The sequence below is a fragment of the Mus musculus genome, chromosome 14 (assembly GCF_000001635.26).
Source record: "Mus musculus strain C57BL/6J chromosome 14, GRCm38.p6 C57BL/6J".
NCBI lineage: Eukaryota > Metazoa > Chordata > Mammalia > Rodentia > Muridae > Mus > Mus musculus.
Window position 1 is genome coordinate 70,097,835 of NC_000080.6, and position 13,993 is coordinate 70,111,827.

Below are 13,993 nucleotides of genomic sequence, written 5' to 3' on the forward strand. Positions count from 1 at the left end.
TGTTCCTTTCCATCCCCAAAGAGGCATGATCAGCCTGCATTGTACTGCCCTTTGGTTATAGAAAGGCAAGATATAGCTTCCAGTCCTGCAGACCATGTATGCTAGATGTGTGCATGCTACCTCACAGGGAAGTTCACAGAGAGAAGCTTCAAGGTATACACAACCCTAAACCTAAGGCCCTACTTGCTGAAAGGAAGGAAGGCTATGTTAACCTCAGAGACCTCCAGACACTTCCCAGGCAAACCCTAGGAAGCCAGCATTCTCCCCAGTATCCTAGAAGACCCTGCTGATTATGTTAAAGTCTGAGGTGGGCAATAAACAAACAGCCCCAGTTAGGCCTCAGCTCTCCCTGAAGATTCAGATTTAGCTTCACCCTCAGACATCAACAATTGCTCAGACCTGCTCGTTTCTCTGGGCTTGCCTCTCTGTTCCAAGGTCTTTCTTCTCTGTCCCATTTCCCAAGAGCCTCTAGATCAGTGGTTCTCAAGCTATGATGGGTCATGACCCGTTTACAGGTCCTGCACATCAGACATTCACATTACAATTCATAACAGTAGCAAAATTACAGTTTTGAAATAGCAACAAAGATAATTTTATGGTTGGGGGTCACCAAAACGTGAGGAACTATATTAAAGGGTTGAAGCTCTAGGGAGGTTGAGAACTAATATAACAGTGCACTTGGAAATTGACTGAGAGGGGATTCATCAGCAGTATTATCCATCCCCACTTCTGATAGATGAGGAGTCAAGGCCCAGAGAAGGGACATGATTTTTGTGAAATTGATCATGCTGCCAAAGATGGGACTAGAGCCCTGAGTTCTTCCCTTGGTCCAGATCTCATCCATTCTTGTCCTGCAAAATGTGTCAGCTACTCCAACCAACAGCCCCCAAACAGACTTCTCTCGATATACACAGTCCTAGGCTAGAACTTTTGAAAATATTGCTCACCACAGACGATGTCTGAGGGAGGCTGAGTATGGGGCAGGGGGAAATGGGGCAGAGCCATCCACAAGTGCTGGAACACCAAGAGACTCACAATCACACAGTGTTTCCATTCATCTCACCCCATACAAAGCTGCAAGACTCTCCCAACCCATGCTCTCTGCCTCAGCTGTTTGTCAAGGATTCTGGGTCTTCTATTCTCTTCAAGACCACTCCTTTGCTCCTGCTTACTTATTTCCTGAAGAAATAGCATGGTGATGGTCTGTGACATGTCTTGAGGGAGCCACCTCCTATTGGAAAGCCTTTTTAAAACTAAAAGCCATCCCTTGTTCCTCCTCCTCTGAGCCCCTGGGCCCTGGGAATTTGGGACACGTTGTATATACCTCTGCTCTAGGTCATAGGGACTTAGCTGCTCCCCTGGCTGTGCCTACAACCCTCCAGGTACATTTGAAGAAAGCGAAGTCCTAGAGAGGTCAGGAGAGAGGATTGGAACGGTTCTCTCTGCTTGAGTTTCTGGCTTCTAAAGCAGGAACTTGGGCAGAGAAACTCGGTTCAGCGTATAACTCTAGGTAGTTTGTGGTACACTGGGGCTCTGAATTCTGAGGCCCAATGCAAGCTGTTTGCTTAGATCTTATTCTTCTAAAACCCCATGCACAGCTCCAGGGGCCCCTAACAGCCTGTCCAGCAACTTGTTAGGATTTTTCCTAACATTGCCGAGGCCTTCTACTCCTGTTGTTGTTGTTTTGTTTGCTAGGCTTTGGTGTATTGTTTTCTCTTAAGACTGGATTGATTGTGAAGCCCAGATGGGCCATGTTGTCAACATTAGCCTCGAACTCATGACCTCTCCCTGCCTCAACCTCCAGAATTCGGGGATTGCAGATACCTGTCTGTCATCACACCGGGCTTTCTGAATCTTCCCTCATTGAATAGCTTCACAGACTAGTCCACCCTGAAAAGCACTTAACTCTGTTTCCATTCGAACCCCGAACCTTCTTGAAGAGGGGGGAGGGGACCCAGGTGATGTAGGTGAGACATGCAACATTTTCAATACGAAAGTGTGTAGAGCAAAGCGCAAGCTTCCCGTCTACTGTGTCTCCTCTAGCTCCTTCCCCTGTCGCCGCTTGTGTCTCCGAGTTAGAAACCCCATATCAGACAGAAACTGCAGCCCGTGATGGGTTCTACGCACAGAGCCTTAAAAGCAGGGCCGGAGCGCAACCACGTCCCGCAAAGAAAGTCCGCCTCAAACAACAAGAGAACAAAGTGTTAACGCGTGGGCCCGCCTCCCTCCCGCCTCTTCCGGGCATAAGGGGGCGTGTCCCTCATCACTTCCTGGAGACTGGCCGAATCCGGAAGTGATCCTCGAGAACCTACTTTTCTACCGAGGACCCCGGCAGTCGGCGTGGGTTTAGGACCATGAGCTGGTGAGTGAGGCCGGGTGGCGTCGGCTGGAGCCAGGGCGGCCCGACAGCCCTGCTCCTAAGCGGTTCCGGGAGCCTCCTCGGTGCTCTCCCGGAGGCTCCATCTCTCGGCCAGACTCCCGAGGAGGATCCCTTAGCCTTGGACCCGCGTCTGATCCCTGTTGCCTGCCCTTTCTCCCATCGCATTTCCTTTCACCTCCTTGGCGTGAGGAGTCCCTCTTCCCTCTTCTCTCAGCTATCCATTGAGGTGGAGTCAGTGTCCTCCTTCGCTCCCGTGGGCATCTCTACACCGCGCTTATCTGCTCCGGAGCTGTGTTGCTCATTGAGGCAGACTAGGCACAGTTCTGTGACCAAAATCCAGCTGCTTTCAGACAACTGGAATAACATCACCTAACAGTGCCTCAAAAGACGAAATTCTTTTTAAAAATGTAAAAGTTGATTCTCACATGGGAAGGATCAGAATTGCACCACACACACACACACACACACACACACACACACACACATTTAATGTGTGATTGGACTGTTTGAATCTTTCCAGGGCTGTGACCCCACTGCCCTCTCTCTAAGATAGACATAGCTTAAACTTTATGGGGATCGTCAAACCAAGGAGCCATAGAGCTGGAATGTCACAGCTGCAGATGGGGGTGGGGGGAGCTCACGGTGGATACTTCCTGTTTGTGATTAGCCTAATGTGGAAGGTCCTCTTTCCCCAAAAGCTGGTCCTTAATTGTTGCTCTGGGGTTTTTGTTTTTGTTTTTACGTGCAGATGAAAAGTCATAAATTTTCTGTCTTCCTAGGGCTTCTTTAAAGGCTGTCAATGTCTTTACCATTAGGCCCAAGAGCCTGTGTGTCCATGGTCCCCACTCAAACTCCTAACTGTTTACAATGCATTTGTATGAATAAATTGGCCTCCAAGGAAGTATGAGATTAATCAGCCCTCTTTAGATCCCAAGGTGCATTAATGTAGGGGGCTGGACTTGCTCAGAGCCCAGTCTGTTATGCAAAATAAGTGCATGATAATCAGCTATGAATGAATGAAATTAGCTAGACACCCTCTGAGAAGGCTTTCACACTTGACCACCAGTGGAGACCAAGCTTTCGCCACAAGCAGCTAATGTCAGTCAATGTCAAGGATAGCTTTCTAATGTACAGTGTAAACCACTTCTGCCCCTTCCTCCACCTGCTTCTCAGACTGAGGTTAATTGGTGGACAAATGTCAGACAGCTGGAGAAGCAGGGAACAGAACACACACACACACACACACACACACACACCCGCGAAGCTCTAATAAGCCTCAGCAGGAGATACTCATTTCCCCTCAACCTCTTCCTCCAAGAGGCCCACAGAAAGCTGGAACCCCTAAAAGCTAACTTCCCCATCTTGTTACAGCTTAGCTAGTGACAGGTCAAGGGGCACTTCCTCAGTTCCCTTTGCTAAAGGGAAATCTCCTGAAGCAGAGTCGTTTCTTTTAAGCATCAGTCTGTGTACCTCCAGCTTCATGATGCTAGAAGTCATCTTGGTTTATGCACCTTGAATCTTTGAATCTCTCTTGCCTAATTTTTAAAAATAAAAAAGAAAGTATAGGTGCTTTCCGTTTAGACTGACATTTCTATTTTAAAAAAAAAAAATAGAATAAGTGGAACAGAGGCCACTAGAGGTGTTGGTTCTCTGAATGGGCTCCTCCTCCTCTTCCTCCTCCTCTTCTTCCTTCTCCTCCTCTTCCTCCTCCTTTTCTTGAAAACTAGCATTTTTTTTTCCAAACCATTTTCCAACAAAGCCCATCAGGTTGGAGAGACTTGGAATTGGCAGCCACTAACAGGGCTGAGGTTGTCATGAACTACTTGGCCAGTACAAGCACATCTTAGTGCCTCTTTGGACGGAGGGTCACAACCAAAAGCATGGCTTTGTCCCTGAAGGAAGAGATCCATTTCTCTTCCTGCTTCGAGGGCTTCTACGTCATCTCTTGCGTGGACCCTGACCCTCTCTCCCAGAGAGGGGACCAACGCCCGTGCCTGGGCACACAATCGCACTCAGTTCCTAGCTCAATGGCTGGCAGGGGAACGAGAGTTGGGTCCTTCTGACTCACTCGCAGCGTGGTTTTTCTGCTCCCAGAATGAATCCATCCATTCATCTGAGATTGGAATTTTCACTAGGGGAAGAGACCAGAGTGACGTAGAGCCATCATGGGAGGCTGATGCCCAAGGTCAAGTTCACCAAGTACATGGACTAGGCCAAGCCTAGTTAAATAAGGCCTGAGGCTGCTGTGGTCCGTGGTGCCCAAAGGGTATCCATTGTTCTGGACTAGGCTGTCCTTTCAAAATGTCACAGTGAGAAATGTCCAATATTGATGCCCTTTGCACACTGTGGACTTTGCAGGAAGAGTAAGAGGTCTTTGTTTGTTTCTTTCACTGTGCAGGCAGCCTGCATAACCCCTGTTTATTTAGTGAGTACCTGCACTACCACCACCCACCTACCCATTAGCCTTCCAGCAAGGCAACTCAGTGGTCTGCCCGATTTGGAAGGAAGCATTGGATATTTGCCTCTCAGAGCACTAGTCCACCTCTTGGCCCCAAATCACACGCTCCCCACTTTGTCCTCACCCCTGCTCCACCTGTTTCTGCATAACTGTGTATTCAGTGCAGTATGTTGTGAAAATGAACTACAACTAAAGGTAATTGCCGGGCATGGTGGTACACACCTTTAATTCTAGCACCAGGGATTAAGGCCAAACTGGTCTACAAAGTAACTTCTAGACCAATCAGAGATACACAGTGAGACCTTGTATCAAAACCAAAGAAGAACAGTGACTTTAATCTCGGCTGTCTCAAAGAATTATAGCTTTCCCTGGATCCATGGACCTCCATAATCTGAGGTTTAAATGACAGGACAGGGGTGGGGTGCTGAGGTGTCATTTGAGAAGGAAAGGAATTAAAGGTAATAGAGATAACGTTGGACTAGGAAACCAAGTACTCCACTCAAGTCCAGGTTCTGTTGCTCACAGGGTGGCTGGTCAGCCTTCCCAGGTCTTGTTTTCTCCCTCTGTAACATGGACCAGATAGATAATCTCAGGAGATGCCCTGCCACAGAAGTCCGCTGGGCCACGTGAGGACTGTGTGCCCCTTCCTGACATTTAGGCTTTCTCTCACTCGCAATCTTCTTAGATATTGATATTCCTCAGACAGAGTGTGCAGTGTGTTTGCAAGTGAACAATTGATACCCCACAGGTAGGGTATCTGGTAAGTTAGGTGTCTTCACCTTAAGGCCTTTTTCAGTTCTGATTTTTATGGAGCTGACGCACAAAGATGATATTCAACCAATATTTGTTGATTAAGTGCTGTTAAACATTACAAAGGTACCGAATGCTAAGGGACATTTGGAAGGCTGCAAGAGTCAACACTTGCCTTTAGCAAGTGCCTGGAAAGTACTGGAAATACATGTCAGGAAGATGTCAGGAATGATTCCAAGCAGATTTTAATTTAACTTTGACCTAGCAAGTGCCTACTGTTTCCATGGAGAACTGAGAATGAGATGCAGGTGAAAAGAAGCATGTGGGAAAAGTGATTGGAAAGAGTGCATGGTGGGGTCTGTACGGCCAGTCGGCAGGGAGGCCAGCACAGTACATACTGGCCAGGCAGAAGCTCTATGGTTAGGCCTTGGCACTCAGCTTCGGAGCCACTTTTTGTACTGTTGTCAGTGCCCTGCTGAGGAGTTGAAATTGAGCCTGGCCTTTGGAAAATTAAGGGCTTTTAAGCAAAGAGGTAATATAGCAAAAGCAGTGATTTAAATTATTGTGGCTGTAGCCTGCAAAGCTCCGAAAGGAGAACAAATATAGTCATGAAAGCCATCTTAGATGATAGCTTCCCAATAGTTTTATTACAATTTGTGTGTGTGTGTGTGTGTGTGTGTGTGCATGCACCAGAGGTCAATCTTGTTTCTCAGGTGCCCCCCATCTTGTTTTTTGAGACAGGGTCTCAGAATACATGTTTATTATATTATCTATCTATCTATATAAATAATGTAATATGTGTATATATATATAAATAATATATGTATATGTGTATATAATATATGTATGTATTGTGTCACAATTTAAATTGATCTATATGACCTGGGTTAGAACCCAGTACCCAAAAAGAATTGCAGTTTGAAAACTGACTGTGCAGGAGTATGCTCACAAATATTCAATCTACACACTAGCACTTGTCACTTCAGCAGTGTGAATATGGTGTTTATTTGTCTGATTTCGATATGTTAATAAAAATACAATTTTTAATTATATTTTACTTAATTAAAATTAATGAGTGGGTGCTGGGGATGTAAATCAGTGAATGGTGGGACACTTGCTCAGCATGTCAAAGGCTGTAGGTTTAATCCCCAGTACCAAAGAGAGACAGAAACAGCAGGTTTCAGGCAAACAGACCAGTGTCATCTCATAGCCAGCATAGGGGCAAGAAGTGTCGGAGGGGACCCACCGGGGTGCTGGGGGCTGGAGGAGCAGATTGGGCTCTGTGGATCCACAGCAGCCCAGATGAACCACATGCCAGAAGCCAGCTTTGTCACTGTGGATGTTTAGCAGCTATGATACACACACACACAAAGAGAGAGAGAGAGAGAGAGAGAGAGAGAGAGAGAGAGAGAGAGAGAGGTGACAGGTTAAATGAGCTATGTAGCCAGGCATAATGGCATGTACCTGAAATCCCAACACTTGGAATACTGAGGCAGGAGCATCATGAGTTTGATGGTAACCTGGACTACAGAAGTCTGCATGTGGACATGAACATGCCTCGGAAGTCTACAGCTGAGTGTGAAAGCTGGTATCTCAGTGACATTGTGCTGAGAGTGAAAGCTGGTGTCTCAGTGACATTGTGCTGAGAGTGAAAGCTGGTGTCTCAGTGACATTGTGCTGAGAGTGAAAGCTGGTGTCTCAGTGACATTGTGCTGAGTGTGAAAGCTGGTATCTCAGTGACATTGTGCTGCTCAGGTAAAGGCTAGACCAGGAAAATGACTCTAGGGTTTGCTTATGGACACGTGTAGTGAAAATATGAGGAGAATAAGAAATCAGCGGGGTGGTGATGGCACACGCCTTTAATCCCAGCGCTTGGGAGGAAGGGGGGGAGGTGTCTGTGAGTTAGAGGCCAGCCTGGTCCACAGAGCAAGTTCCAGGACAGCCAGGACTACACAGAGAAACTCTGGGGGTTGGGGAGGAGGGAGGGAGGGAGGTGAGTCCTAGGATAACAAAAAAGGACAGGACTCAGTCTTGGGGCTCCAGCAGCATCTGTAAAGTTGGACACCCACCCTCTCCTGTCTTCAGGTCTTGCTGATGGACTAGGATGAGAGTAGACGGTCACCCATCTGTCAAGCACGAGAAGGTTCTCAGAAGTCATCACCAAGCACCTTGAATTTCCTATCTACTCTTTTCCTGGCTTTTAAACACATACCAGCCTCCAAGTTGCTAGCACAAATCCTCACACTGTTTAGGGAGAAATCCCCTCTGTGTTGTAAACTGGGGTGTAGCTTGGCCCTGGATGTGGTACAGTCTGCTATAGACTTGCTTCAAGAACAGCACAGAAGTCTTCTGTCCACTCCCCCCCGCCTCCCTGTGTAACTTCTGTCACTTTGCAGCTCTCCCTCTAGGCCTCAGTTTGGTCTTCATCACAGTACCATTGCCACCACCATCGCAGCAAAACTCTCCAGACCTAACTTACCACATGTCAGGAGCTGTTTCAAGCATTAGACTTACTCAACACCTCAGCAGCCTATAGGCTAAGCAGACGTTTACCCTATCTTACAGGTAAGGAAACTGAGGAAGTTGAGGTGACTTGTGTGAATGTCACAGATGGTGGTGAGCACAGCCAGGATCTGAACCCCAGCGTTCTGACACCTGACCTCCCCCCCCCCCCAGTGCCATCCCTGTGAAGTACAGAGTCTGGCCATAGTAGATGCTTAATAAATGCTCACTTTAATTCAGCGGCGCCCTTGTTTACATGACCTAACACCATGTGGTTCACTCTGTCTCCCCTTGAGAGGACAGCTTGGGGGACAGCGGGAAGGAGGGATCATAGATGAGCCGATGGATTGTCCTGGTCCCACATACAAGTCGGCCAAGTCACAGAGTCATGCTTTTTATTTTTAATTATTCACACACCCTCTTCAAATGAATGGCAGGTCAGGGGTCGTGTTCCAAGCTCTCTGACTTGGGATGCACTTAATTCATGTCAAGCCAGGGCAGGGGGCAGTGGTCATAGGTAACTGAGGTGAGTGATTTCAGCCCTGGTTGTTACCCTCTAAGGATGTCTGTCCTTCCCTTTCTCAGGCTGACCTTTCTCTGGCCTTCAGCATAGCAGCTAGAAAAGCGATCCACTGAGCACCTGTTCCAGCAGTGCCACATGACTATAAACCCTGCCTGGCCGTGACCCAGGCCTTGGGCTTCTACTTGTATGATTGTCAAAGTGGCAGGCCTTGTGGGCCTTAGACCAGAGCAGGCAGGACTCCAAAGAAGATGGGGGCAGAGCCAGTCCTAGGCTGGAGAAGCTGCTGTCTCCCGCCCACCTTCCTCTCCTGCCGAGACAGTGACTCAGGCCCAGACCACTCCCTGGGGAGCCAGGGTTTCAGCCACTATCAACCACCGCCCACTCTTGCTCAGACCTCCTTCCCTCTCACCCCCACCCCAGCTCTGGGAGTCTCTTGCCCAGCTGGAGATATCCAGAGACGCAGAAAGGGGGAGCCTAAATCATTCTGGGGTTCTCTCTACCCACAGGCCTAGATTCCTATTTACCAGAAACATATTTTGGGAAGGCAGGTGAAGCCGAGAGCGAGGAGCTTACAGAGCTTTGAACTCCCAACCATTGTGTATGTGAGTGCAGGGGATGCTCCCAAGAAGGCAGGACTTGAGTGATGTGCTGGGGTGACTCAGGGGATCCCCACCCAGCCACCATCTGGGTCAGCCTCTTATCTCTGTCCCTGCAGTAGGGGCGGGTGAGGAAACAAAAGATTGAGAAACCTAGCAAATTGAGAATGCAAATAGCCGATTTGTAAATAGATGTTACACAAGAGCAGGAACTTTTTTGGAAGGTTTTACTGAGACAGACAGAATTAGCCAACTGCCATCATGCTGCTAATAGAGATATTTACTGTTTGAAAGGAGTATATTTGTAGCTTCGGAGAACATCCTGTTGACTTTTCTTTATTGTGAAAAAAAAAAAAATAGAATCCTTTCCCTTCTGTACACTCGGAACTTGTTTTTTGTTTTCTTTCTGTCCGAGGTGAGGCATGTTGGAGGTTGTGGACTGTTTTCACCATTTTGTTACTGAGACCAAAATATCCCTTCCCCTGACCTCTGGTGCTTATGTTTATAGAGTGACCAGCAGAACTGAGAAGTGCCCGCCGGTTGAGAGAGGGAACTATAAACCTCTTGATTGCTTCCAGAACATTGCTTCTGGGTAGCAAACCCTACTTTCTCTCTGGGCTACTGCTTGTCCCCAGGAAGGGGGGTGGGGAACAGGATAAAAGCCGGGTCAGGAGGGACAACTCATATGCTGCCACCTCCCAGAGTAGCAGCTCCTCCTAGCCTGACTTCCACTGGGAAGGACGGAGAACAGAGAGCCTGGTGAAGTGTAGCGAGCCTACAGCTTCTTTCCTCTTGTCCCCCTCCTTGCCACCTCCCTCTGCCCACTGAGAGTATGTCCCATATCAGTGCCAAGGAGCAGCCCATCTGCCCCTGGTTTCTAGTTATTTCCTGGGCACAACAGGGTTATATAAAAAATTAACCCAAAAGACTCACCTCCCTTCATAGTAGCCTCAAAAGCTCTTTAGCATAAATTGCCTTGGGGACTGGAGAGATGGCTCAGTCATTAAGAGCAACTGCTGCTCTTGCAGAGGAACTGAGTTCAATTCCCAGTACTGGAATGATGCCTAACCACCATCTGTAGCAGGACTTCCAGATATCTGACACTGTCTTCGAGTTTCTACAGGCACATTTTACACATATATACATACAGGCATAGCATTTATATACATAAAATAAAATTGATAACTTCTCTGTTAACTTCTCCAGACAGAGGCCACATCTGATCTGCAGCTGTCTGCATTCCTTGTCAGTTTACTTTGATCAAACATCAGATTAGGAACCCAAAGGCTATTACCTTTTTGTTCTTTATATACCTTTGTCTAAGAGGGGGTGGGGGAAGGGCTTGCTTGTGTGTTTTTCAGGAATCCTAAATCATAGTATAATATAGTATTCTGCAGGACCTGAGTGTGGAACAGGACATTCTTTTTGCTCATTCACTTCATCGTTCATCACTGTGGATGACAGAAAATGTCCATGACATCACGGCACAGGTTTTTCTTGTTTGTCACAAAAGGTGGCCCTTAGTAAGGATGCAGTAAACATTTACCGGAAGGCTGACAATGTTGCACTGTACCTAAAACAGTACCTGCCAGGGTTGCAAAGAAGAAAAGCATTCAGTCTTTGTCCCTGATAAGCTACATATCATGATCGGAAAGCAAGATGTAGATACATAGAAGTGATGTACCCTTTACCAAGCAGAACACTTCAGCAATGATAGGATAGTTCAATACCAGGGAATATGTTTGCTCACTTTATCACAGTGGTACATCATGGGAGAGTAAATGGCTCACCCAGATGCGTGCTGCCAAGACATTGACTTGCCAAAAATGCGGTCTTTGTGCCTTTTAGTAATCTAGGAACAGAAAGCTACTTCCTTTCTGTTCGCAGGCTTTCTGGCTGAAGTCAGTGATTCCCTTCATATTTCTTAGTGAAAGAGAAAATGCAAAACCATCTTATTCTTTTTGTTTGTTTGTTTGTTTTGAGACAGGGTTTCTCTGTGTAGCCCTGGCTATTCTGGAACTCACTCTGTAGACCAGGCTGGCCTCAAACTCAGAAATCCGCCTGCCTCCGCCTCCCAAGTGCTGGGATTAAAGGCGTGCATCACCATGACCGGCTTAAGCCATCTTATTCTTAAAAAAAAAAAAAAAAAAAAAAAAAGACTTTCTAGTTAACACAGTTACTAGATAAGAAGAAAGCATAGGTTCAAGTATTTGTAAAGACAAGGAACATTTTATCATTATTTTCCTGTATCTGTTTGGAAACTCTAATTAGTCTCCCTTCTGCAGTTGAATTTCTAAAGCTATACAGGTTAAGTATGTAGGTATGTTAGTGTGGGGGCGATTAGAAGGTAAATATATCCAGCAAGATAAAATGAAAAAGAATCCCATTTCATGGGATTAAAAAAAATTAATAACTGCTATGGAACATTCCTAAGACATATAGAGCTAAAATTTTTACATTTAAATATTACTTTGGGCTCTTAATAGCCAACAAAATAAATTTATAGGCCCTATTTAAAAAAGAAAGGAGGAGGGCTGGAGAGATGGCTCAGTGGGTAAGAACACTGACTGCTCTTCCCAAGGTCCTGAGTTCAAATCCCAGCAACCACATGGTGGCTCACAACCACCCATAATAAAATCTGACGCCCTCTTCTGGTGCATCTGAGGACAGCCACACTTATGTATAATAATAAATAAATCTTTAAAAACAAAAGAAAGAAAGAAAAGAAAGAAAGAAAGATGGAGTTGAGAGAGGGTGATAGAAAAGAAATGAAAAATCAAGTCTTATGACTAAGGGACACAAGAAAAAGACTTGAATGAGCAGATGGAGATATTACCACCCTAGGTGTAAACTTACGTGTCTGTGGATATAGGATCTTCACACACTTAAAGTATGATGCATCTCTAATGATATTAAATATATATTTATAGGGCTTTAGTGTGGAGGGAGGACACAGCAGATGATTCATCTTGAATAATAAAACAAAAATAGCTCTAAATATTACCTGGAAAGTCATGCAAGAAAAGGGATTAATTTTACTGGATGTTAAAGTTTTTACTTATTTGTGAAACAGTAGGAATATTTAACACCAATATATGATTTTTCTCAAAGATATTTTTTAAGTCATGCCTGGTGGTGCATGCCTGTAATTTCAGCACTTACAAGGCTGAGGCAAGAGGATTGCTGTGAATTTAATGTCAGCTTGTATTATAGAATGAGTTACAGGCTAATGAAAGCCACAGAGTAAGACCCTATCTTTAAACAACAACAACAAAACAACAAAAACCCACATAAACATACACCAAAAAAAAAAAAAAGATTGTATAGTTCATGTTCACGTGTGTGTTTTTTGACAGTGCTAGGACAACCTCAGCTGCTGTCCCCAGGAGCTATGTACCTTGTGTGCCTTGCTTTTAAGGTAGGATCTCACCAGCCTGGGACTCCAAGTAGGCTAAGCTGGGAGACTAGCAAGCCATGGGGATCTGCCTGTCTCCAGCTCTGGGATCATAAATTATAAGTATGTGCCAGCACACCTAGCTTTATAAAAAAGATCAAGTTTAATTCCTGTTGAAGCAACTCTGTAGCTACACACTTTAAATAAATTCTAAGTGGATACAAGATATAAGAATAAAAAAACAAAACAAAACAAAAACAAACACTAAAATCCATATGGGAAGAAAGGGGACACAGGATCATCAAATCAGTCTTAAGCAACTCCAGTCTTAAAGCTCACTCGAAAGCCACAGGAAGAGAGACGGGGTGAACTGGCATGCAGATTAATGGAATGAAGTTGAGGATCTGACATCGGAGTGTAAAGTGGCCTCTCACAACTCAACAGGACTAAAGAAAGCCCAGTGTGTGTTTCTCCAGTGGTACCCATGTAACCCATAAACACATGAAAGGGAGAAGATGTTCAACATCAGAAGAAAGATGCAAATCCAAGCCACAGTGAACTTCCCTCACACCACAGTGAACTTCCCTCACACCACAGTGAACTTCCCTCACACCACAGTGAACTTCCCTCACACCACCTGCTGGAGGGGAAAACAGCGAGACCCTAAACTGGCACTGGGCAATCCCAAGAGCCACCATCCAAGTCTCTGCTGCGCCCTAGCAGCAGGATGAAGGGTCCCCTCCCTAAGAGAGCTCTATACTAGGGCACACACAGGTGGATTTACTCTGAGAACTAATGAAAACGTGTCACCTCAGGAACCCGACTTGCACAAACGCTGTCCAGCCCCTTTAGAAAGAACTGGAGCCTTGTGGTCACGTGGTCCTGTTTTTCTAAACTGAAAGCATTTCTACCATAATTAATCTTTATTGTTTGCTTAGGCCTCTATCTTCTCACTTTGTCTTGTTTTAACCCCCCATGTCACTCAGCTCTGACATAGCCTGTGCTTTTATTTGGGTGGGTCTGGAGGATTGAGTTGAGATTATACTGTCTAATTTGCCATTTGTAAAGGCATTTTGGATATTTTTAATAAAACAAATGAAAAATGACTAGCTCTGAGTTTGAAGGAAACAAAAAGTACTTCTGAAGTCGCCTTTCAATTTTTAAAGTAAAGGAGAAACTGAGGACCGAAGCTCACTGGTAGAATGCTTGCCTGGTGAGCCTGGGTTCAATCCCAGGCACTACAGAAAAAGGGAGGAAATTGGATGTAACAACGAATGAATCAGAAATGATAAAGGTAAGGGAGCAATTACATCAATTAAATAATATAACAGTCTTTTCAGTTTGTACCCAAAACTGGTCATCAGTAAAGAGACTAAATCAATTTTAAATA

General features: G+C 45.6%; 1 protein-coding gene across 6 annotated transcripts in view; it reads left to right on the top strand.

Annotated features, from left to right (window-relative positions):
• Positions 1-2,254: 2,254 nt before the first annotated feature.
• Positions 2,255-13,993, top strand: part of Bin3 (bridging integrator 3) — a 37,876-nt gene continuing 26,137 nt past the window's right edge. For 3 of the 6 annotated variants that reach the window (XM_030247901.1, XM_006519332.4, XM_030247902.1), the window contains exon 1: positions 2,256-2,362. Coding sequence is in view for 2 of the 6 variants with exons in the window: in XM_006519330.3 (XP_006519393.1) it covers positions 2,355-2,362 (8 nt within the window). In the remaining 4 variants the exon portion in view is untranslated. Of the gene's footprint in view, positions 2,363-13,993 lie in introns of all 6 variants that reach the window. The other 3 variants (NM_021328.4, NM_001360404.1, XM_006519330.3) reach the window with 2 other exon arrangements.